The sequence below is a fragment of the Budorcas taxicolor genome, chromosome 8 (assembly GCF_023091745.1).
Source record: "Budorcas taxicolor isolate Tak-1 chromosome 8, Takin1.1, whole genome shotgun sequence".
In the NCBI taxonomy this organism is placed as follows: Eukaryota; Metazoa; Chordata; class Mammalia; order Artiodactyla; family Bovidae; genus Budorcas; species Budorcas taxicolor.
Genome location: NC_068917.1, coordinates 41,845,151 through 41,872,603, shown reverse-complemented (window position 1 = coordinate 41,872,603; position 27,453 = coordinate 41,845,151). Strand labels below are relative to the sequence as shown.

The window sequence follows — 27,453 nt, the reverse complement described above, 5'->3', positions numbered from 1 at the left end:
TACAAAAACCAATGAAGTGCTCAAGTCACCTCCAGTAGAGACCAGTTCTCTGAAATTACACACACTGAGTTTGGTAGTACTTATAAATATCTGGACAGGTCCACTCGTCATTTGAGAACATTGTAGATCTTCTCCCAAAAGAACAAAAGTGAGCCCCCTAAACTCTCATTCCATGGCTTGATTTTAAGGACAGTCACTTAAGGGCTTCCCTGGTAGCTCAGACGGTAAAGAATCTGCCTGCAATGCAGGAGACCCAGGTCACTTAAAAGTTGCTTCAAAATCCCTTAATCTCAAGTGACTGTCCCAGAGCATAATAAAAGCATTTCAGAAGGACACAGAACAACTTCAAAGGGAAATCATGGATGGTTTGAAAATACATATTTTAAAGAAAGCCTAAAACTGCTATCCCAAGAAGCTATGGGTGAGATGGAGGAAGAGTGGAAAATAAAAGAACAGGAAAAAATGCTTGGCAACTTGAAAACACAAAGGAAAGAGGCTTTCCACGGTAAAGAGGGCCCATTAAAATCTCTGAAAGTGCACTAAAGACAGTAACTTTGCCTGATTTCTCTAGAGATTACATCGTTGATGGCAACTTGAAATTAGATAAAGAGAAAGGCAGAAACTTGAGAACTCTCTGGACTGTCAATCAGAAGTCAGTTTAAAGGAATCCACCGACTCTGACAAATGTTTCCTTAAAAAGGTTTGAAGGAGAAAAACCGATGACTATTTTAAAAGTGAAGAAAATTAAGTAAACAAATCACTTACAGTTCAAATGAATGCTCTCCAAAGTAGACAAAGTCTTTGCAGTCTGAAAACAGTTTGAAAGTGAGGTCCAAAAACTTCAGCTAAAACTTCAAATAGTGTCTGAACTATGTTAAGAATTAAGAATGCGTGACACAAATTTGCAGAAAATAATCAAGGAGAGAATTTACTGCATATAAATTGAGAAATGTCCCAAAGTCCACAAAAATATTAGTCATATACATCAGAAGGATAATCCCTAGAAAGTATGGCCTTGAGAAAGAGCTGGAAAGAAGCACTTCCTTTTATCAAAGCTGGATTGTCTCCCATGAGAAAAAAAGCTCAAAAAACTTGTTTAGCAGCTGAAGGTACAAGTCCACCCCAAACTCCCTAACTACCCTTCCCTCTCCAACCCTCCCACCAGCAACCATAAGTTCTTCTCTAAGTCTGTGAGTCTTCCTATTTTGTAAGTTCATTTGTATCATTTTAGATTCCACATATAACTGAACTCTGTTCAATGTTATGTGGGGCCTGGATGGGAGCGGGGTCTTGGGGGAGAATGGATACATATGACTTTGTATGGCTTTGCTGTTCACCAGAAACTATTACCACATTGTTAATCGGTTATAACTCAAAACAAAATAAAAAGTTAAAAAAAAAAAAAAGGAAGTTGTCTGGCAGTTACTGAGCTAAGAAGATAAAATAAACAGACAAAACTGGCTGGAGCAGTTTAAATCCAGCTTTTCCTAAGTTGCCCACATTGTTCCACATGTATCCCTGGACAGAGATAGAAGAGTATCAGGAAATTCTGAATCATCAGGCCCCCAAGGAAGACGGAAAGTTAAGCTCTCACCCTGAACAGGTTAAAGCGTCCACCCACAATGTGGGAGACCTGGGTTCGATCCCTGGGTCAGGAAGATCCCCTGGAGAAGGAAATGGCAACCCACTCCAGTATTCTTGCCTGGAGAATCCCATGGATGGAGGAGCCTGCTGGGCTACAGTCCACGGGGTTGCAAAGAGTCAGACATGACTGAGTGACTTCACGTTCACATTCACTCTTTTGCTACCATTACTGGGAGGTATCAGGTCCTCACATCACCTGCTCAACTCACCTAGTAGTCAATCAGTCTTCCTCTCTCTCAGCTGTTGCTCAGCCGTGTCTGACTCTTTGCGACCCCATGGACTGCAACATGCCAGGCTTCCCTGTCCATCACCAACTCCTTGAGCTTGCTCAAACTTATGTCCGTAGAGTCCACGATACCACCCAACCATCTCCTCCTCTGCCATCCCCTTCTCCTCCTGCCTTCAATCTTTCCAAGCAGCAGGGTCTTTTCCAATGAGTCAGTTCTTCGCATCAGGTGGCCAAAGTTTGGAGTTTCAGCTTCAGCATCCGTCCTTTCAATGAATATTTAGGACTGATTTTCTTTAGGACTGACTGGTTTGATCTTCTTGCAGTCCAAAGGACTCTCAAGAGTCTTCTCCACCACCACACTTCAAAAGCATGAATTCTTCAGCACTCAGCTTTCTAACTCTCACATCCACACATGACTACTAGAAAAACCATAGCTTTGACCACATGGATCTTCGTCGGCAAAGTAACGTCTGTGCCTTTTAATAAGCTGACTAGGTTGGTCATAGCTTTTCTTCCAAGGAGCAAGTGTCTTTTAATTTCATGGCTGCAGTCACCATCTGCAGTGATTTTGGAGCCCAAGAAAATAAAGCCTGTCATTGTTTCCCCATCTATTTGCCATGAAGTGATGGGACCAGATGCCATGATCTTAGTTTTTCTGAATGTTGAGTTTTAAGCCAAATTTTTCATTCTCCTCTTTCACTTTCATCAGGAGGCTCTTTAGTGCTTTGCTTTCTGCCAAAAGGGTGGTGTTATCTGTGTATCTGAGGTTATTGATATTTCTCCCTGCAATCTTGATTCCAGCTTGTGCTTCATCGAGTCCAGCATTTCACAGTGATGTACTCCGCATGTAAGTTAAATAAGCAGGGTGACAATATACAGCCTTGACGTACCTCTTTCCCAAATTGGAACCAGTCTGTTGTTCCATGTCTAATTCTAACTTGCTTCTTGACCCACATAGATTTCTCAGGAGGCAGGTAAGGTAGTCTGGTATTCCCCTGGGAATACCTGGTAATTCCAGGTAAGGTAGTCTGGAATTCCCAATTTCCATCTTGAATTCCCCAATTCTCTTTAAGAATTTTCCACAGTTTGTTTTTGATCCACAAAGTCTTTGGCATAGTCAATAAAGCAGAAGTACATGTTTTTCTGGAACTCTTGCTTTTTTGATGATCCAATGATGTTGGCAATTTGATATCTGGTTCCTCTGCCTTTTCTCAAACAGCTTGAACATCTGGAAGTTCATGTTCACGTACTATTGGAACGTGGCTTGGAGAATTTTTAGCATTACTTTGCTGGCATGTGAAGATGAGTGCAATTGTGTGGTAGTTTGTACATTCTTTGACATTGCCTTTCTTGGGGATTAGAATGAAAACTGAACTTTTCCAGTCCTGTGGCCACTGCTGGGTTTTCCAAATTTATTAACATTTACTATGTGGCAGGCATTATCTCACCTAAATCTCACAGGAATCATGAATGGTAATTTAACTATCTTCACTCACATTACTTTTACTTTCAAAGCTTCCTGAGCTTCCTAATTACTTTCAGCATATTTTTCAGCCCTCTTTCACCCAACACGTTAATTTTTAATCCTTCATTAATCCTCTTAACCCGTATTGTTCTATTCAAACCCAAAGGTTCTGTTCCATGTTCCTTGCACTTTTCCTTTTTAAAAATTGAAGTACAATTGACATATAACCACATCAAGTTAACATTCACTACACAGTTATGATTTTTTCTTCTTGTGGTGAGAACTTTTCAGATCTACTCTCTTAGGCACTTTCAAATATACAGTAGTGTTGTTAACTTCCTTGTGATTTTGTGTCTTGAATTCTAAACATACTCTTTTATCTCAATACAACCACCTTGTGTATAAAACCTCTGGCAGCTCCCTACTAAACTCTTAGCTCTTTATTACTCTGACACTTACTTTTGTTATTTTCTTTTGCTTTTTGTAGGACAGGGATGGAAACTTATCTATGTTGTTACTACAGCCTCTTTTCTATTATATGGTTCTCAATAAATGCATAAATGAGTTTATACAACTCTTCAGATTTGATTTTACATTGAAAATTATGCCTTCAACTTATGTTGATAACTATATATATTAAGAATGATATTAAAAGGACTTCCCTAATGGTCCAGTAGTTAAGACTCCATGGTCCCAATGCAGGGGGCCTGGTTCAATCCCTGGTCAGGGAACGAGATCCTGCATGCTGCCACTAACAGCCTGCATGCCTCAATGAAGACTTAAAACCGCCCCCATCAAAACAATATTATACATAAGAACACATATAGTTTCGGCTCTCTAGCACTTCATATATTATTTTTAACTACAGATTTAATTATAGATTTTCAGAGTCTGTCTCCAAGTTAAATTATAAGAACTTGAACCATACCATCCCCTTCAGCTTTCTTGTTAGTAAACAACCAAGCATCAAGCACCATGATATATATAAATGCTTTTTGACAAAATGAGGAAAAATACCTGGGGCAGATGACAGCCTAATAGCAACAATGAGGGTTCAGGTTCAAGTGATGGCAAAACAACTTCTGGAAAAAAGGTAAATTGTACATCATTTCTGTATTACAGAACAGTATAATTTTTAATAACTAAACTCCCCATCATATTTTTTAGATCACTTTCAGATCCTGCCACCTTCTCAAGCTTTTAATATTAACTATATCTTAATTCACTCTATGTCAATGACAAACTAGATCATAAACATTTTCATTTATCTTAGTGTATGTTATAGCCATTCACTGCTTAGCCATAGATCATAAAACTATTGATGTCAATTATGTATTATAAACACACCTATAAAATTAGAGCCCTGGAATGAAAACAGAGATCTAAACAGCCACTTAGTATTTTATATATATACTAAATCAGAAAGGAAAATTTTTTGGTAGGAAAAGTCATAAGGAATGAGAGAAAAGAGCTAATACATGAGAAAGAAGAATGTTATTTCAGCATGTTTTAACTTAGCATTTAAAATGATACTGAACACTGACATCCAAATGGCTTATTAATTCTATACTAAATGTGGAAACATACTCTTTTAGGATCATGAAGTCCTGCAGGTAGCATTGTGGTGATTTTTCTTCCTTTACATGGACACTTTAATGGATGACCTTTAAAGAATACTAAATGATAACACTGAACACAAAGAACTGGGGAATTTGACTTTGTACTCTTTGGCCAAGAATCCAGAAATCCACAACATACCAAACTGGAGGCAGAGGAAAAAGAATTGGACTTTTTGATTATATAAATCCATTAATTTCACCACATTTTTAGTAAAAATGGGGTATTACTTTTTAAAAAGTAAACTAGACCTTAAATAATATAAGCTAACTAGATTCCTCATTTGTTCAACAAATGCATATTGAATACCTACCGTGTGACAACTGCTGGGGTGACAATGATGAAGAAGACTAACAAGGTCTCTCTCTTTTTAAGGAAGACAGGCCTTAAATAATTGCATACAAATAATCTTATTACAGCTTTGAAGGAGTTCCAAGTACTTCTCACTCTATAACCTCCATCTGAGTGACTGCAATAACATGATGCTGGCTGGCATAAGGAGATAAATGAGAGCATATATAATGAAACATTAAGTCAAAGAGAACATCTGGGAAGACCATGAAGTCTTGAACTTTCTAGGAACTAAAAGAAAACTACAGTACAGAAAGCAAGGAGGAGGGTCAATTAAAATGAAGCTGGAGAGTGAAGCAGGCACAGACTGAAGATCCCCAAGTAGGGAGGAGGGACTTTAAGGTTCACCATACCACACAGAGCTTTGATAGTCATATTAAGATTTTGATTTAGGAGTCAGAAAAGTATTAGTGGTTAATAAGTGAGAGCCTTCACTGGGAATAAAGTGAGTCACAAGTAATTTAAGTAGTTTCTGGAAGTGATCTACAGAATTCTTCTCAGACAAAAGGTGAACTGTTTTAGATTTAAAAAGTTGAGTAGGTAAATCAATGCAATGTATTCAAGTATCACCCACTTCTCCCTGAAATCCAATCAGTTTCTAAACTGACAAGGAAATGGGGAAGGTGACTAGAGTACAACATAGACATGATTAGCAAAGTTACTGCCTTTAAGTATGAATACAGGCTTTTGAGAGACTTTAACAACTTTCCAGGAATATTCTCACTGCCCTCTTCATTTTGGTAACTAATACATTTCAATGTAGTTTCAAAAGAAGTCTTCAGGCCTACTCTTCTGTACTATTTTCAACCTTGGACTATCAACTCCAGGTGATGAGGTTTAATAATATCACCACAAATGGAATGTGGATGAGTATACAATCATTATCCCAAATAAGATAATGAATACAAACATTGAGTAAGTATAAAATCTACCTTTTATTTAAGATGAGGCAAATCTGAAATACCATAACGTTAAACCCCAAGAGTAAGCTGACCCATAAACACTGCTTTACCATGAAATTTAAATAACTGCTCTGTACTGAAAAATATGCAAAAAAGGAGAAGAGTATTCATAAATAACTTAAAAAGGTGCTCACATTCATCATTTTAAACTAAAAAAAATTAATGCTTTTAAATATCATTTTGGAAAATCACTATGAACCAACCCCTCAATAAATGTATTGGGGGAAATTAGATGAAGGGTACCTGAAACTTCTCGTATTATCATTGCAACTTCTGAATCTAAAATTATTTAAAAAGTTGAAAAAACATATTTGGCTTAAGATTACTTACTTTGATCAATGTAGAATTTGGTGATGGATTAAGAAAAAAAAAAGTTAAAACAATGAAATCCAGAGTGAAATTTTAAAGCAGAAGTCATGTAAAGTTATACAAAAAGGATTTAAAGCATTAGGTTCAAATATTGAATATACCATCCACTTGAAGAAGGAAATGGCAACCCACTCAGTGTTTTTGCCTGGAGAATTCCATGGACAGAGGAGCCTGGAGGTCTTAAGTCCATGGGGTCGCAAAGAGTTGGACATGACTGAAGCAACTTAGCACAGCACATACCATCCACTAGCTGAGTGACCTAGGACACACCACTTAAACTTTCAAGATTACTGTGGAAGTCAAATGAGATATGTGGAAACAAAGTTTGTAAATTGTAAAGCCTCGTAAAAATGCTGTTAGTGATTCAAATTTCCTAGCTTAAAATTCCTTTTCGTAAAGATCTGTCCTCATTTTATATCACGTTATCTTTCAACAGAACAAGAACGCACTTCAAAAATGGTATTCAAACAAGGAAATACAGCAACTCAGTTTATTACATGCAGATTCTTCTGCACTGATGCTAACAGTTCACTGGTCCAAAATTACTAAAATACTTAAAAAACTATACATTATGTAAACAAAACATAAATAAGACAGCATAGTTCTTTGTACATATAGTTTAGTACAGGTTGTTAAGGATTTAGGGATATGTACAATTTTACACAATGGACTGCATTTTCACAATGCATAAATATATATATATCTATTTTTTTACAGAAACAAAAATATTATTCCACTAAAGACACAAAATATTGTATCAGCGATACACGCTGCAACAGTCCAAATTCAAGAAGAAACATGTCGATGCAAGTGTGCAAAACCCTAGCTTATTCCAAACTAGTCAAACTTGACTGTTCAATGTCATACAGACAGGTAAATCCTGTCTATTTTAAACAAATAACCTTTGAAAACATACTCATACCAATGAGCAAAATGGAACAGATTTTTTCCTCCCCAAGAAAATCAAAGCCTTGTTGCAAGCTAATGAAAAGATACATTAACACACACACAAACTATGTATAGTATGTTTTCAACAGTATAATAAAGTTAAAATTTTTATGGGAGTCAAAACAATGCCCCATTATTTAAAAACTGGCTCGTTTAGTCTAAATTCAAGATGCAGCTGTGTCAGGCTTCTCTAAGCCAGATGACTGAAAAGCAGGGAAGACAGAGGCAGGATTTCGACTGGCAGATACAATCTGAGAGAGTGATGGAGAGACTGAAGGAACCTTAGATGCTGGAGTATTTATGGTATTCAAAATGGCTCCTTCTGGGCTGACCAATAGTTTTTTGACTGATGTGTCCAAATGAAATACTGAAGTGTTACTTGGCAGTGGAGGATTACTAGAACAAATGGCAGAAACCAAAGATGTCTTAGCCAAAAGAGTTGCTGGAGGAGACTTAATTACTGAAGTCAGTGACACTGTTGGTACAGGAGGTGGAACAGAAACTTTAGCAGTTGGGTTTATGATTTGCGGTGCTGCAGGTACTGTGGATAGAGAACTTGCATTCCCAAGAGAGTTTACAATTTTTGTAGAGCTTTTTAGACAATGTTTTACAGATTGCCCACTTAAAGAATTATTTGATGCCAGTGTGATCTTCTGGGCCAGGTTATCTACTGGTGTAGGCTGAGCGCCTTGGCCACTATTAAGAACTAAGGGAGGTCCATATTTTGGATTAGCAGATATAAGAAGAACATGGCTGCCAGCTCCAAGACCTTGTGGTGGAACAATAAACCGGGCTCCATTAATCATGATCTGAGTACCAGGTGCCAAAGGTGTACTGGTATTGATGACAATTTTTTGCTGGATACAAGGTTCACTGAGCTGACTCCCTATTACACTAGTTACATTTGATGGTGCTGTAGCAGTGTGAATGGCAGTGACACCTGGAGTAGGACTGTAACTAGGGGTTGGTTTTAAGAAAGCAGGGGACATTTGCTGGTTTGGGAGAGAAGCAAAATTGGAAATGTTAATTATTTTACCTGGATTTGGTGAAAGGGATGGCAATTCAGTTTGAGGTTTATTTGTGTTTATATTTGTTGGCACTGTAGTTGAAACCCCTGGTGACTGAATCTGGACCGAAGTCCGAGATTGTCTTTTAGAAAGAGATACAGAACGTGTGGTTCCTGGTACTGTTGCTGCTTGTGCAACTGTGTTGATTATTTTAGGGGACACAGTCACAGGTGTAGGCAAGGCAACAGTAACAGGGATTTGCAAAGCTGATGTTAGACATTTCGGAGACACTGTTGGTTGTGTAGTTGAAATCAGAACAGATGATGCAAGATGTCCTGTTTTCACAGTTGATATAGCCACAGTGTTTCCGAGATTTGACGTGCAAAGTCTGTTTGACAAACTAGGCATAATTCTTGAAGAGGTATCATTTCCACTGACTAAAACAGGAGGTCGTGTCCCAACTGAGGCAGAGGTTGAGGTCACTGAAACAGAACCCAAAGATACATTTGCTCCTGTTCCTGAAAACATGTTTACTGTTCTTGAAGCAGAAACCACTGATTCATTAACAGGAGTAATATTTTGACTCATAAAATTTGAGCTTACTGGAACTGAACTGCCACTTGTTGACAATGGTAAAACATAGCCCTTGCTACTTTTTTCTTCTCCTTTTGAGGTTACATTTTGCAGTATGTTAATTGACGGTAGAGCTGGCACACTGCCTGAAGTATTAACAATTGCTTGGCCTATGTTTAGCCCAATTTTCACATCTTTTATCTGAGACACAGTTGGCGATGAATTTATTTTTATTGGTGTTCCCACTGTAGATGGAATTAGTACTATCTGGGGCTGTTCTGGAGACTTAACATATGTTTTACTCAATGGAGAAGGAAGAGCTTGTTTTAATGGTTCTGCTACAATAGCTGGGGTTGAAGTGCCACTGGGAATTGCAGCATTTATAAAAACTAATTTCTGGGCAGAAACACCTGGAGATGTTGGTGCTGGTGCCACATTAATCGAAGTTCCACTGCCAGAAGAAAGAACAGATGGAGCTGACACCAGCATAAGTTTCTGCACTGGAGTCCCACTGATAGTATCTCCATTTGCTGCTGCTGTTGCTTCTGATCTTGTAACAGGGTAACTTTTTGTGACATAATCTACTTGTTGATGTTTAGCTGGTGTACGAACAACATTTGAACTGGTTTGTCCAAAATTTCCTGTTGATACGTTAATTACACTTACCGAACTATTTGCTGTTGATGACAATAGAGGGCTAGAAGAAACAGAGGACTTTAAGGGAGAGGAGGGCATGGGTGAAGTTTTATCTATCATATGGCCCAAATTACCACTGCAGGAAGGTTGGCTGAATGTAAATTTAAGATTTTTCCCTGTGGATGGATTAAAGCCAGCTGGAATGGAAACAGAAGTAGGTGCTTGGCCAAAAGATGGGAGACTAGATGTAGCAGTTGTTCCAGCCACTGACGAAAAAGCAGATGATGATGAAGTTGTTGATTTTGGTACCAGAAATGCCTGAAGCTGAGGAGCAATAGTAAAAACTGAACTTGAAGATAAACTGTTGGGTGAATTCTGATCTGGATTGGTCTGTACTTTTACAACTCCAGTGTTTCCACCTCGTGTCCTAACAAGAATCGACTGTGAATCTCTTATACACACAGTTTTCAGTTCTTGCTTTGCTTCAGAAGAATCAGCAGTTTGTTGTGCAAAACAGTTGAGGGAACTACCGGAATTTGTAGATCCATTTAGTGTTGTTGCTGATAACTGAGGCTGAACTGTTGAGGAAATGGTGGGTGAAGCAATGGGCTGCGGGAATGCAGCAGCTGAAACTGTGTTCTTGACTTTTCCTGCCTCACTCTGGCTAGTCTTAACTGGTGGTGCTAACAAATTACTTATGGAGGTTACAGGTGTCAAAGACTGTGGTCTAGCACTACTCACATTTGATGAAGGGATAACTATCTTGTTGAAAGCTGTATTAGGTAGTTGTGTAGAAACAGTTCCTGTTGGGTTGACAAGAACTGATGGTAAAGAAGAGTTTACATTTGCTGTCTGTGGGAAAGGTGAACCATGTTGTTCTATACCTTTTTGTTGAAGTGGTGGTATTTCTTTTGCAACTGCTTTCCCTTCCTTGTGCTGAATCACAAAATTCTTAGGCAGAATGAGAACCTGTTGCATAATTTTTTCTCCTGATTTAGGATCTAGCATAGGTTGCATCTGAATCTTTACAGAGCTGTTATGAAGATCTATGGGCAACCACTGACCACAGGGCATTTTGTATACCATCTGTAAAGGACCTTTTGTACTGGTGTGGCAGGTCAATGCTGGCTTTATGGGGCTTGCTTCTGGAGGAGATATCACTGGCTTTTCCACAGCAGGGGCACTTCTACCTGTGGAAGGGGGCAGTTGATTTGTTAAGGTCACTTTGTTCCCAATATTCTTTGCAAGCAAGGCCTGAATAGGTTTGGTCCCTTTCTGGAGAGTAGACACTGGTGTTGAATCCAATGAGGCAAATGACTCTGGACACAGTGGCTCTGTATGCTTTGATTCATTCAAACAGTCCATCTGCACATCACCTTCTGCATTCTCAACCACTGTCTCATTTGTGCTTAACTTTGCTTTCTTCCTTGGGGAAAGCTCTTTTGTGCTATCATCCAGGTAACTAATTTGCTTGGACTGTCGTTTAAGTGTTTTAGGCAGTGTCTTCAGTACATCTTTAGAAGGCAATTCCTTTTTCAACAACTTACTTCTGGCCATAGGAAAATCTATTTCTGACAATTTCATATCATCTGAAAATGATAAAAACAAGCATTTTGTTTATATAAAACAACAACTGAATAGCAATGATAAGATCAATTATAAAAACAGAAAGTCAATCTTTGATCCAGCAATTTATTAGAAAAACTGTAGTGTGATTCAAAAGTCTCAGTACCACTGATGGAAATTAAGGTAAGGAGACCACTGACATGGTTATCCTGATATTGTAACCATTCCCAAGAACAACATATTATTAGTGAGAAAATTATTTTTGGTCAGATTCTGCTGCCAATACAAGTGTAAAAGGAAACTTTACAACTTGAGATACTCAAGCCAGCAATTAGGGCTCAGAATTTAGAGTAGACTAGTACTCTACTAGATTACTTTTCTTATTCTAGACAGAGAAATCTTCATATCAAAGAGAGATGTTTCTCCCTATTTTTTTTTCTTTTTAGAGAGAGACTGTAAAGAATAAAAAACATTCAGTTTTTTCTGCTGTTCAATTATTCCTACAGTAAAAAATTTATGTTCATATCTTTTAAACTGGGCTGATGAGAAGTTACACCTTTTCAATTCACCAAAGACATGAAATGTAATAGGTTAATACATTTCTAAGCACAAATTTTCATACCTATCAGATAACTAAGGAAAGTTATTTAACTGGATTTATAGAATAATATAATCTGACAAACTGAAAGGAATTAAAGATAATCTTATCCAGCCTCCTTATAAGAATGAGGTGTCCATTCTAGTCACATTAGGTCATCAACATAAAAAACAAAAACAAAAAACTCTTCACAATTATTAGGGACTTGCCAAGTCCCATTTAAGCAAACATCAGATATACTGTTTCAAAAATAATAACAATAAAAGGAAGAGGGGATACACCTATTTCGAAGGGATTGTATATTAACGATGTGTGGTCTGTACTGAGCAATAACATGCCTAGTTTGGAGTCAGGTACTGGTTCCAGAAACTCCCAGAACAGTAATAATGACTCCAAAGAACCTTTAATAAGACATTAACACACCTTCAAACATAACAGATTTCCTCAATCAATAAACCTCATTAACCAGACTATCTTCTATCTCCACAAAAGATACTAAAATTTCTCTTTGTGCTTGTAGTGTTGATTTAAAGAAAGTTTGAATGCCCACCTGAATCAAAATGATCCTTCTCCAGGATATCTAGAGGTTCTGTGGTGTCTGTAGACTTGCTACTGACTTCTACTTTAGAGGTTTCTCTTCCAGGATCTCCTTCACCTTCTTCACTAGTCCACAGTTCTCTAGCAAATTTATCATGATCAGGCTGTCTTCTAAAATCATCATAGTCTTTCTTTAGGCGACTCCTGAAATAAAATATTCAGCATAAAAATACATATGTGTTAATCTCTTGGAAGCTAAAGTAACTCAACATTTCAAACTATTTATTTCAGTATTTTCAATTAAGTCACTAAACCTATATTTTAATCAAGTGTGTGTAAGATGCCAATGATGATTGTTCAAGAAGACACAACACAGGGTGTAGGCATAGGAAGCTTAAAGATTGTATCTGTAAAGTATTTGCACATACCACCATCATTTTAAAGGCTACTGGGAGACCTATTAAGTGTGAAAATGTGAAAAAGATTAACTTTTTTTTTCTAGCTGCACTGACAGAAATAGACTTGAGATAGTCTTAAAATTGATTATAATACTATTTAAAAGGTCACTTAAAAGCATTAATCAAAAAATTCTAAGAAACAAAATTTATTATTTTTGACTCCTACAAAGAGTAATAAACAAAAATAATCCTTCATTTAATACTGAAAGCAATCCTATCTAAACCTGGGGTCTCACTAGAATTTTTTTTAAAATTAAGTATAGGGAAACAAAGCTGGAAAGTGATTTTTCCCAAAGCTGGAAAGTGATCCTTTTCACATAAAAACATAGTACTTATGTTTCTATGAGACTGCAAGAGATAGAAACATTTCCAAGTGACTGCATGGTATTTTAGAAATCCTTTATTATTCATTTGCTTTCAATTGAGTTTCTCTGTTCTATTTTAATCTTTATTTTGTTTGTTTAAAAAAATCTGAACATACATTCTCTAATTTACTTTTGCTACAAATCCCTATCTGTGCATACCGGAGTTTAAATCTCACCTCTGTCACTTAACAGTTGTAAGACTTCAGACAAGTTCCTTAAACTTTCTAAGCATCAGTTTACTTATGTGTACAAAGATACAAAGATACTTAACTCATAGTTATGTGTGGCACATAAATACTTAACAAATGTTAGTTAATAATTAGTTTTAATTTATTTACGTTTCAATGATTGCTTAAGGGTTTTACAGAGCAGATGAGAGCTATAAGATAATAGACTGGATTATCAAAGGATAACTAAATTTAATTTCCTTTTAGAACTATCTAAAGGGGGGTAGTATAAAGTTTCTCCCTTTTCAGTCGTCTTTTCACCTTGGCTAAAGACTTTGCTCTCTATTTCACAGAAAATGGAAGAAGCAATCAGACAAGAACTTTCATATGCTCACACCTTGTCTGCAACTTAAGACTTTCATCTGTACTCATATTCTCCATCTAACCTCCTCATATTCTCTAAGCTAATCCCTCCAACTTATGCATCCTCCCTCAACTAGTCAAGAATCTCCAAAGTACCTTCCATTGTCTGATCCATTTCTGCCTCTCTATTTGATCATTTCCACCAGTATACAAACATGTTATTTCTCCCAGGAAGAAAAACAAACAAGGACAAAAACAAAATTTAAGCACTCTCTTGACTCCAACTTGTCCTTCCAGGTACTGCCCTATTTCTCTGCTCTACTTTTATAGAAAAACTCCAATTCCTCACCCCTCATTCTCTTCAAAAGACTAAGACTTTTACCCTCATTTTCCTCAGTTCATCATGAGCAGTTTCCTTTTTGAAACCTCTTTTTTTTTTTTTAACCTGTTTCTAAGACATCACTATTTCTCTTGGTTATGCTCCTATCTTGCTGAATACTCCTCCTCAGTCTCTTCTGCTGAGTCCTACCATCTCCACCACATCTAAATGCTGGAGTCTCCCAGGGTTCAATCTCTCTTAACTGTGCTCATACACTAGGTGATTTATATTATCTCATAGCGTAAGTATAATATATATCCTGACAACACCCGAATTTATACCTTTAGTCTGGTTTACTCCCTTGAATTGCAACTCATATACTAAACTGCTTATTCAGTATCTCCAATTAGATGGCTGAAAGGGATATCAAACATAACATGTTGAAATCCTAACTCCTCAATCCATCCCCTCCCCCAAATTCTGTTTCCTCCATCTCAACTAATGGCAATTTCATTATTTTAGCTGTTTAGATAGAAATATTGGCACCACCTTTTTCTCCTCATTTTTTTCTGACACTCCATATGCAAGTCTTAAGGAAATTCTACCAATCCTACTTTCAAGATATTTCCAGAATTCAACCACTCTTTGCTGTCTGCATTGCTACTATTGTCGTCCAAGCCACTATCATTTTTCACCTAGACTATTGCTAAGTATAACTGATTTCCTGCCTGTATCTTTGTCCCACTCTAATCTCAACCAAGCAGGCAGAAGGGAGTACTTTAAAAAAAGTCAGGCCATGTAATTCCTCTGTTTAAAACCCTTCAAAGGCTTCTTGTCTCAGAGTAAAAGCCAAACTCCTTAAATTCCTATATGGTCTGGCTGTGTTGTTGTTCAGTCATTTAGTTATTTCCAACTCTTTGCTACCTATGGACTGTAGCATGCCAGGCTCCTCTGTCCTCCACTATCTCCCAGAGTTTGCTCAAATTCATGTCCATGAGTTGGTGATGCTATTTAACCATCTCATCCTCTGAGGCCCTGCTTCTGCTGAAAAGACATTATTTTCTGTTTTTTTAATAGCCATCCTAATGAGTATAATGTGGTATATCACTGTAGTTTGGATTTCCACTTCCCTAATAATGAATGAAATTGAGTACATTTTTTAAGTGCTTATTGGCAACTTATGTATCTTTGGAGAAACGTCTAGAGATTTTGCTGTTGTTTTTGATTGAATCTCCTTACTAGTTACGTCTATTCAGAAACAGACATGATCTGGCTACCTTTCTCTGTATTTCTCTGGAAAAGACATGATCTGGCTACCTTTCTCTGTATTTCTCTGACTCTCGACTCTTACCACTTTCCTCTTCATTCACTCAGCTCTCCTTATTCTCACCCCTTTGCATTTCCTATAAATGTCAAACATGCTTTCAACCTTAGAGCTTCTGTATCTTAGATATCCACATGGTTCTCTTCCCTATTTCCTTCAGGTCTCTTTTCAAACACCAACTCATCAAGGAAACTTTATCCAACATCCTGTAAAAAAGCAATCATTATCCCATCTAAGCCAAGCATTTCTTTCTGTTTTAAAAAGTATTTATTCATTTTTGGCTGTGTTGGGACTTTGTTGGCACGCCTGGGCTTTCTCTAGTTGTGAGTGGGGGCTTCTCATTGCAGTGGCTTCTCTTGTTGAGAAGCATGGGCTCTAGGGTGTGCAGGCTTCAGTACTCGCAACACATGGGGCCTAGAGCATGGTGGCTTCAATAGTTGTGGCCCATGGGTTTCACTGTTTCAAAGCAAGTGAAATTTTCCTGGACCAGGGGTCAAACCTGTGTCCCCCGCAGTGGCAGATGGATTTTTGACCACTGGACCACCAGGGAAGTCCAAAACAAGTATTGACTTTTTGTTTTTCTGTATAGCACAGTGAACTATATTCAATATCCTGTGATAAACCATTATGAAAAAGATGAAAAAGAATACAGTATATAGATGAGTCACTTTGCTGTATAGCAGAAATCAACACAACATTGTAAATCAACTATACTTGAATAAAATACATGTAAAACATTTTAAGTATAGGCTAATTGCTTTACAATATTGTGTTGGCTTCTGCCTTACATTAACATGAATCAGCCATAGGTGTATGTAAGTTCCTTCCCTCGTGAACCTCCCTCCCACCTCATCCCACCCCTCTAATTGTCACAGAGCACCTGACTTGAGTCCCCCACATCACGCAGCAACTTTCCACTGCCTATCTATTTTACATATTGTAATTTACATGCAAAATAAATATATCTTATTCCCTTTAACCAGCTTCATTTTTCTTCACAGCACTTATCATATCTGACATTTGAGTTTGTCTGAATAGACGTAACTAGTAAGGAGATTCAATCAACAACAACAACAAAATCTCTAGACGTTTCTCCAAAGATACATAAATTGCCAATAAGCACTTAAAAAAATGTACTCAATTTCATTCATTATTAGGGAAGTGGAAATCCAAACTACAGTGATATATCACATTATACTCATTAGGATGGCTATTAAAAAAAACAAAATAACAAATGCTGGTGAGGATGTGGAGAAACTGGAGCTCTTATACACTTATGATGGGAATGTAGACTTGTACAGACACTATAGAAAACAATATGATAGTTCCTTAAAAAATCAGGTTTATGATGTCTACCTTCTTTGTGAAATGTACCTTCTATCATTAAAAACATTCATCTTTGTTTCATTTAGAAAAAAATTAGAAGTAGAATTACCATAGTCCACTTCTAGGTATACATCCCCAACATTTGAAACCATGGTCTTAGATATTTGTACACCTATGTTCACAGCAGCATTATTCATAATAACTAAAACATGAAAAGCCTCCCAAATGCCCATTACAGATGAATGAATAAGTAAAATGTGGTATATGCATAAAATGCAATATACAGTTCAGTTGTTCAGTTGTGTCTGACTCTTTGTGAGCCCATGGACTGCAGATTGCCAGGCATCCCTGTCCATTACCAACTCCTGGACTTTACTAAAACTCATGTCCATTGAGTTGGTGATGCCATCCAACAATCTCATCCTCTTTTGTCCCCTTCTCCTCCCGCCTTCAATCTTTCCCAGCGTCAGGGTCTTTTCAAATGAGTCTTTTTTTTCCTTTACATTCAGTCTTTAAAAGGAAGTAAACTCTACAAAATAGATGAACTTTGAAAATATTATGCTAATTGAAATAAAGACAGTCACAAAAAGACAAATATTTTATATTATATGATGTACTTAGAGTGATGCTTTCAAAGGCCCACTTGACTTCACATTCCAGGATGTCTGGCTCTAGATGAGTGATCACACCATCGTGATTATCTTGGTCGTGAAGATCTTTTTTATACAGTTCTTCTGTGTATTCTTGCCACCTCTCCTTAATATCTTCTGCTTCTGTTAGGTCCATACCATTTCCATCCTTTATCGAGCCCATCTTTGCATGAAATAGTCCCTTCGTATCTCTAATTTTCTTGAAGAGTCTTTCCCATTCTGTTGTTTTCCTCTATTTCTTTGCATTGATCGCTGAGGAAGGCTTTCTTATCTCTCCTTGCTATTCTTTGGAACTCTGCATTCAGATGCTTTTATCTTTCGTTTTCTCCTTTGCTTTTCACTTCTCTTCTTTTCACAGCTATTTGTAAGGCCTCCCCAGACAGCCATTTTGCTTTTTGCATTTCTTTTCCATGGGGATGGTCTTGATCCCTGTCTCCTGCACAATGTCACAAACCTCCGTCCATAGTTCATCAGGCACTCTATCTATCAGATCTAGTCCCTTAAATCTATTTCTCACTTCCACTGTATAATCATAAGGGATTTGATTTAGGTCATACCTGTAGGTGACACCACCCTTATGGCAGAAAGTGAAGAAGAACTAAAGCGCCTCTTGATGAAAGTGAGAGAGGGGAGTGAAAAAGTTGGCTTAAAGCTCAACATTCAGAAAACGAAGATCATGGCATCTGGTCCCATCACTTCATGGCAAATAGATGGGGAAACAGTAGAAATAGTGGATGACTTTATTTTGGGGGGGCTCCAAAATCACTGCAGATGGTGACTGCAGCCATGAAATTAAAAGACACTTACTCCTTGGAAGGAAAGTTATGACCAACCTAGATAGCATATTCAAAAGCAGAGACATTACTTTGCCAACAAAGGCCCATCAAGTTAAGGCCACGGTTTCTCCAGTAGTCATGTATGGATGTGAGAGTTGGACTGTGAAGAAAGCTGAGCGCCGAAGAATTGATGTTTTTGAACTGTGGTGTTGGAGAAGACTCTTGAGAGTCCCTTGGACTGCAAAGAGATCCAATCAGTCTATTCTAAAGGAGATCAGTCCTGGGTGTTCTTTGGAAGGACTGATGCTAAAGCTGAAACTCCAGTACTTTGGCCACCTCTTGCGAACAGCTGACTCATTGGAAAAGACTCTGATGCTGGGAGGGATTGGGGGCAGGAGGAGAAGGGGACGACAGAGGGTGAGATGGCTGGATGGCATCACCGACTTGATGGACGTGAGTTTGAGTGTGCTCTTGGAGTTGGTGATGGACAGGAAGGCCTGGCGTGCTGCAATTCATGGGGTCGCAAAGAGTGGGACACGGCTGAGTGACTGAACTGAACTGAACTTAGAGTAGTCAAAATCATAGACACAGAAAGTACAATGGTGGTTGCTAGGGGATGGGGGAAGGAAGGTACAGAGCTTCAGTTTCACAAGAAGAAGAGTTCTGTAGATGAATGATGGGCTGAGAGAAACACAACATTATGAATGTTAAAAAAAGTGGTATTAAATGTATCACTGAACCATACACTTAAAACTAGTTAAGATGGTGAATTTTATTTGTGCATTTTACCACAATGGAATAAACTAGGGGAAAAAAAATATAAACCACACAGTAGGGATTTTGTTTAATTAACATTACCTTGTCAGGACTTAGGAAGTGCCTTGCACACAGGATCAAAAATATCTGAACTACAAATCAACGGACACTAGTAATTCCAGGACATCTTCCATAATCATAAAGTAAGAGTGTTAAACTAAGTGAAACAGATAATAAAGCTTGATTTACCTGTTTCTTTGAAAAGCTTTCATTAACTTTGGTTCCCATGGCAGCAATTCGTTTAAAAGACGTATCAATGTACTATGCAATTCTTTTACAGCTTGCCTCCGATGATACCATTTGCCCTAAAAACACAATTTGAAAAGTAAATCCTTTAGATTTAATCTAAAAGTCAACACCAAGACTTATTTTCTGAGTAAAAAAAAAGCAAAAACAAAATGTTGATACCCATTAAATAAGTACATATCTCTTCTTCAGAAGGTTGCAGAAAGGAGAAAAATATCCTTTAACAAATCTTCTTCGATATACTTTAATGATTTTCAACTATACAGGAGAAATCTAAAATGCATTGAATCAAACTAGGACATAAAAAGTTTTTTAAAGCTTTTAATTGGGTCAATTATAAATATTCAATAAATCACAAAAATGTATGTAAAGATACAAACATTCATATAATTATGTAAATTATATGGCTCATTTCTGTAATGCTTTTGTGATTTTTTCAAAAGGCTGGGGAAAAAAAAGAAAGAGAAAAACCCAAATTGTTATCATGTCCAAAAGCAGTCCTCTTAACAAACTTCCTTAGGAAATTTTACAATTATTTTATTTAAAAATGTTTTCAGCACAGAAAAGCAAACAAGTGGTCACCATTTCCATTATTTTTATGCTATATTAAGGGATAATAATTTGACATCCCCCTCCCCATTTGCTAAGTATTATCCTAAGTATTTCATTCATACATGGAGAGAAAAAGACAGGGAGAGAGAGATTGAGTGAGCATGAGTGTGTACATGAAATAGCAGTTTCAAAAACCTTCTAAGGTGTGTGCATTTTTAGTCTTACTTAACAAATGATGAAACTAAGGGTCAGGGAGATCAAATGACTTGTTTAAAGGTTCTCTGACTTAAACCCAGATCTGCCTGTTGGTGTAGTCCAAGTTCTAGAACTAACTGTATCACTACCTCTTAAAAACTGTATCACATAAATTCAGTCTGACACAGGTTATAAAAACCTCTAGTAAAGATATATTTCACTGTACCCATAAAATCATTTGCATACCATAGAAACAATAAGATTATAGAAGTTATATCTTTAGGTAAGCAACTTCTCCACATCTATCAACATCACCACCACTATCACTATTATCATTTACTGTTATATAACCATGTTGTAATTTTTATTTGGTAAACAGCTTTGAGATATAATTTACATACCACACAGTCCACTCATTTTACTTCTTTTATAACAAAAACATACAAGTAAATGTTACAGATCGCATTTAACCTGCATAAAACTAGATTTCATCCCACAGGAACTCTGAGTTACATTTGCATACAGGCAGAATATTAAGGCAGAAAAATAACCACTCCCTATAGTAAAGCATAGGAGAAGGCAATAGCATCCCACTCCAGTACTCTTGCCTGCAGGACAGAGGAGCCTGGTAGGTTGCAGTCCATGGGGTCACTAAGATTTGGACACGACTGAGCGACTTCACTTTCACTTTTTACTTTCATGCATTGGAGAAGGAAATGGCAACCCACTCCAGTGTTCTCGCTTGGAGAATCCCAGGTTCGGGGGAGCCTGGTGGGCTGCCATCTATGGGGTCACACAGAGTCGGACACGACTGAAGTGACTTGGCAGCAGCAGCAGAGTAAAGCATATACTAATCTGTGCATAAAATTCCCAACTTTATTTGTGTCTTCTTAGCAGCACAACAAATTATAATAAATGAAAAATTTCAAGAAAAGTTAACTTTTATTTCATATAATATACTAACCTGAACAGACATCTTGTCAAAAAGCTTTCTAAAAGGACCCAACTAACAATAAGTTATACCTCAAGTTATTTTTCTCAAAGGAATGTTATGAGGTAGTATAAAGCACTTATTCTAACCCATAAAAGTAAAACTACTAGACTATGAACAATAAAACTTAGCAAAAAAAAACTTTTAACCTATGGAAAGCTATCTGAGGAAGATGAAAAGGCAGATGATAGTCACCCTAAATTCTTTTTGGAATGAGGTTAAGATTTTGTTTCAATAAAAAATAGAAACTAGGTAGATGGAGAAGACTATTCCCTTTAACAAGGCGTATTAACAACATTCCTTTTTCTATATCTCAACTTCTATTTGGTTCAAAAGTGAAATGGTGACTGTGGAAATGAACTTTTCCTAAGCTAAAGAGGGAAAGTCGCTCAGTCATGTTCAACTCTTTGTGACCCTATGGATTATACAGTCCATGGAATTATACAGGCCAGGATACTGGAGAGGGTAGCTGTTCCCTTCTCCAGGGGATCTTCCCAACCCAGGGATTGAACCCAGGTCTTCTGCATTGCAGGCAGATTCTTAACCAGCTGAGCCACCAGGAAGATGATGCTGTTAAAGTGCTGCACTCAATATGCCAACACATTTGGAAAACTCAGCAGTGGCGACAGGACTGGAAAAGGTCCATTTTCATTCCAATCCCAAAGAAAGGCAATGCCAAAGAATATTCAAACTACTGCACAATTGCACTCATCTCACACGCTAGCAAAGTAATGCTCAAAATTCTCCAAGCCAGGCTTCAACACTACATGAACTGTGAACTTCCAGATGTTCAAGCCAGATTTAGAAAAGGCAGAGGAACCAGAGATCAAATTGCCAACAACCGTTGAATCATCGATAAAGCAAGAGAGCTCCAGAAAAACATCTACTTCTGCTTTATTAACTACGCCAAAGCCTTTGACTGTGTAGATCACAACAAACGATGGAAAATTCTTCAAGAGATGGGAATACCAGACAACCTAACCTGACTCCTGAGAAATCTGTATACAGGTCAAGAAGCAACAGTTAGAATTGGACATGGAACAACAGACTGGTTCCAAATTGGGAAAGGAGTACCTCAAAGCTGTGTATTTCACCCTGCTTATTTAACTTACATGCAGAGTACATCATACAAAATGTCAGGCTGGATGAAGCACAAGCTGGAATCATGATTGCCGGGATAAATATAAATTAACCTCAGATACACAGAAAACACTCACCCTTATGGCAGAAAGCAAAGAGGAACTAAAGAGCCTCTTCATGAAAATCAAAGAGGAGAATGAAAAAGTTGGCTTAAAACTCAACATTCAGAAAACTAAGATCATGGCATTTGGTCCCATCACTTCATGGCAAATAGATGGGGAAACAGTGAGAGACTATTTTTTGGGGCTCCAAAATCACTGTAGACGGTGACTGCAGCCGTGAAATTAAAAGATGCTTGCTCCTTGGAAGAAAAGCTACGACCAACCTAGACAGCATATTAAAAAGCAGAGACATTCCTTTGCCAACAAAGGTCTGTCTAGTCAAAGCTGCGGTTTTTCCAGTAGTCATGTATGGATGTGAGAGTTGGTGTAAGAGTTGGACCATAAAGAAAGCTAAAAAGTGCTGAAGAATTTATGCTTTTGAACTGTGGTGTTGGAGAGGACTCTTGAGAGTCCCTTGGACTGCAAGGAGATCAAATCAGTCAGTTCTAAAGGAAATCAGTCCTGAATATTCATTGGAAGGACTGATGCTGAAGCTGAAACTCCAATACTTTGGCCACCTGATTCGAAGAACTGACTAATTAGAAAAGACCCTGATGCTGGGAAAGATTGAAGGCAGGAGGAGAAGGGGACGGCAGAGGAGGAGATGGTTGGATGGCATCACCAACTTGATGGACATGAGTTTGAGAAAGCTCTCCGAGTTGGTGATGGACATGGAGGCCTGTTGTCCTTAAGTCCATGGGGTCACAAAGAGTCGGACACGACTGAGCAACTGAACTAAAGTTAAGGAGAGCAGAAAGAGGAAAGATATAAGGAACGAAGCGGGGGAGATTATGCTCTTCCTGGTATAATTAAGTGGAAAAGTGTTAAAAGACTACGGGGTGCCAGCGTGCTGAATTCCTTATTGTGTGTGCAAGCTAAGTCACATCAGTTGTGTCAGATTCTTTGCGACCCTATGAACTGTATAGCCCACCAGGCTCCTCTTGTCCATGAGATTCTCTAGGCAAGAATACTGGAGTGGACAGCTATGCCTTCCCCCAGTTATTAACTGGAAGTTAATATGAAGAAGAATGACAGATTTGAGTCAACCTAGGCAGTATGGCTGCTGTATAAGTTAGCATAGTGGTGGTAGAGTAGGGAATACAGAATTAACAGAACTGCAGGATGTTCAGGACTAGGTAGTTGAGGCACATGAAGTGGAGACTGTGTAACTGGATACTATTTCAAGACATTTATTAGCTCTGTTTGTCTTGACTAAATTACAATATTAATTTTTACAGGAAAGAATTTGAAACATATTAGGAAGACTTTACCTTTTGATTTTATTTTGGTTACTAAATTTTAATTAATCTAATGCCCAGAAAATATATGACTGAACTAACAGCACACAGGGACGGGGTCATATATATTCATCAGAGAACAGAGTTCTACCTCTTGTATAACTCTGTTTCACCCACTGACCTGTTTGTAAATGTCTAAGGCCTTTTAACTTTATATATATGTTTTTTTGGCCTTCTTCCCTTTCTTTAGTCTACATATTTGCAACTTGGGGTAGTGATGGTATGGCTCCTAATTTATATTTGACAATGCCTATTTAATCACTCTGTATTTCAAAAAAAGTTTATTATTTTCATAACACAAATTACAGAAAGTAAAGGCTGATAAAATGTTTGACTAGAAGAAGATACACATAAAGGCTATAATGACCTCAACAAAAGGGCATCCCTATATCTGCCAGGGGGTATGTGTGTTATCGATCAAGAGGTGGGACATGTTTAAAAAAAAATTCAGACGCACTGCTCTGGGACTGGTGTTTGATGCAGCTGTATACTTTAATCACTTGACAGTAAAAGAGAAACTCACACTGCTTGTTTCATTTATTATCTTCTTTGGTCAATATAACCCAAATGGATTTAAAACAGTATGTTCTTTTCTACCCAGTGCTGATCTCAAGAGTATCACAGTATACAATGAAACTAATGTAGAGAACTTATGAATTTTTAAATAGAGTTAGCCAAATGGTAATAATCTGACTTAACTTAGATCTAATATAAAATAAAAATCCATTTAAAATTAAATAAGTATTTCCTGAACTTCTGACTGACCAACTTTATATACACAGAGAAAGGAAAAACTATCATGCTTCTAGGATGAAATTTTTAAAGCTAAAGGGGAACTTAGCAGACATAATTTTACAGATGGAAAATGTCAAAGGTAAACAGAGAAGTACATGTAGGTGGGAGAAGACTTTAAAACTTTAGATCTCCTGAATGCTAAAATCCACTTTCCTTTCACTGCACAAAGCCACTTCTCCTGGCTTACATATAGACAGTCCCTAAAGAACAGACTGTATTGTGTAATTCCTATATTTACATATCTCTGTGATGCAAATATTAAAATCTCTAAAATTTACTTTAACTAAAATAGTACTTAAAACTATGGTGATCTAAAGTTTAAAAGTGAATTAAAAAACAAGGAAAACAGCAAGCTCCCCATCTCCAAATACATGAGAGGATATGGCTACAATGAAAATCAGAAAGGCTCTTACAATCTTCATCTGCACTGATCAATACAGAATAAAAGATAAAGATGGTAGGTAGACAAAAATTTAGAGATGAGCTAACACCTATCCTACTCAAACTCTTCCAGAAAATTGCAGAGGAAGGTAAACTTCCCAACTCATTCTATGAGGCCACCATCACCCTAATACCAAAACCAGACAAAGTTGCCACGAAAAAAGAAAACTACAGGTCAGTATCACTGATGAACATGGATGCAAACATCCTTAACAAAATTCTAGCAAACAGAATCCAACAACACATTAAAAAGATCAACATCATGACCAAGTGGGCTTTATCCCAGGGATGCAGGTTTCGTCAATATTCACAAATCAATCAATGTGACACATCACATTAACAAATTGAAAGATAAAAACCATATGATTATCTCAGAGAAAAAGCCTCTGACAAAATTCAACATCCATTTACGATAAAAACTCTCCAGAAAGCAGGCATAGAAGGAACATACCTCAACATAATAAAAGCCATATATGATAAACCCACCACAAACATTATACTCAATGGTGAAAAATTGAAAGCATTTCCCCTAAAGTCAGGAACAAGGTAAGGATGCCCAGTCTCACCGCTACTATTCATCATAGTTTTGGAAGTTTTAGCCAAAGCAATCAGAGAAAAAAAAGAAATGAATCCAAATTGGAATAGAAGAAGTAAAACTCTCACTGTTTGCAGATGACATGATCCTCTACATAGAAAATCCTAAAGACTCCACCAGAAAATTACTAGAGCTAATCAATGAATATAGTAAAGTTGCAGGATATAAAATTAACACACAGAAATCTCTTGCATTCCTATACACTAACAATGAGAAAACAGAAAGAGAAATTAAAGAAACAATTCCATTCACCATTGCAACAAAAAGAATAAAATACTTAGGAATAAATCTACTACCTAAAGAAACAAAAGACTTATATACAGAAAACTGTAAAACACTGATGAAAGAAATCAAAGATGACACAAATAGATGGAGAAATATACCATGTTCACAGATCAGAAGAATCAACATAGTGAAAATGAGTATACTACCCAAAGAAATCTACAGATTCAATGCAATCCCTATCAAGCTACCAAGAGTATTTTTCATAGAACTAGAACAAATAATTTCACAATTTGCATGGAAATACAAAAAACCTCGAATAGCCAAAGCAATCTTGAAAAAGAAGAATGGAACTGGAGGAATCAACCTGCCTGACTTCAGGCTATACGACAAAGGTACAATCATCAAGACAGTATGGTACTGGCACAAAAACAAACATAGATCAATGGAACAAAATAGAAAGCCCAGAGATAAATCCACACACCTATGGACACCTTATCTTTGACAAATGAGGCAACAATATACAATGGAGAAAAGATACTCTCTTTAACAAGTGGTGCTGGGAAAACTGGTCAACCACACATAAAAGAATGAAACTAGAACACTTTATAGAACTAACAACCAAAAAAGATGTCCTTTTCATTATAGGGGACTGGAATGCAAAAGTAGGAAGTCAAGAAATACCTGGAGTAAGGCAAATTTGGCCTTGGAGTACAGAATAAAGCAGGCAAAGGCTAATAAGAGTTCTGCCAAGAGAATGCACTGGTCATAGCAAACAGCCTCTTCCAACAACACAAGAGAAGACTCTACACATGGACATCACCAGATGGTCAGTACTGAAATCAGACTGATTATATTCTTTGCAGCCATAGATGGAAAAGCTCTATGCAGTCAGCAAAAACAAGACCGGGAGCTGACTGTGGCTCAGATCATTAACTCCTTATTGCCAAACTCAGACTTAAATTGAAGGAAGTGGAGAAAACCACTAGATCACTTGGTTATGACCTAAATCAAATCCCTTATGACTATACGGTGGAAATGAGAAATAGATTTAAGGGACTAGATCTGATAGACAGAGTGCCTGAGGAACTATGGACAGAGGTTCGTGACATTGTACAGGAGACAGGAATCAAGACCATCCCCAAGAAAAAGAAATGCAAAAAAGCAAAATGGCTGTCTGGGGAGGCCTTACAAATAGCTGTGAAAAGAAGAGAAACAAAAAGCAAAGGAGACAAGGAAAGATATACGCATCTGAATGCAGAGTTCCAAAGAATAGCGAGGAGAGATAAGAAAGCCTTCCTCAGTGACCAATGCAAAGAAATAGAGGAAAACAATAGAAAGCAAAAGACTAGAGATCTCTTCAAGAAAATTAGAGATACCAAGGAAACATTTCATGCAAAGATGGGCTCGATAAAGGACAGAAATGGTATAGACCTAACAGAAGCCGAAGATATTAAGAAGAGGTGGTGAGAATACATGGAAGAACTGTACAAAAAAGATCTTCATGACCCAGGTAATCACGATGCTGTGATCACTCACCTAGAGCCAGATATCCTGGAATGTGAAGTCAAGTGGGCCTTAGAAAGCATCACTACGAACAAAGCTAGTGGAGGTGATGGAATTCCAGTTGAGCTATTTCAAATCCTGAAAGATGATGCTGTGAAAGTTCTGCACCAAATATGACAGCAAATTTGGAAAAGTCAGCAGTGGCCACAGGACTGGAAAACGTCAGTTTTCAATCCAATCCCAAAGAAAGGCAATGCCAAAGAATGCTCAAACTACTACACAACTGCACTCATCTCACACGCTAG

General features: G+C 37.5%; 1 protein-coding gene across 1 annotated transcript in view; it reads right to left on the bottom strand.

The window, feature by feature from the left end:
* Nucleotides 1–7,244: 7,244 nt before the first annotated feature.
* KIAA2026 (KIAA2026 ortholog) overlaps nt 7,245–27,453 on the bottom strand; it is a 106,793-nt gene continuing 86,584 nt past the window's right edge. The window contains exons 6-8 of the mRNA XM_052644927.1: nt 19,256–19,371; nt 12,516–12,706; nt 7,245–11,390 (exon numbers count right to left, since the gene is read on the bottom strand). Of these exons, the coding sequence (XP_052500887.1) occupies nt 7,750–11,390; nt 12,516–12,706; nt 19,256–19,371 (3,948 nt within the window). The 3' untranslated portion in view covers nt 7,245–7,749. The remainder of the gene's footprint in view (nt 11,391–12,515; nt 12,707–19,255; nt 19,372–27,453) is intronic.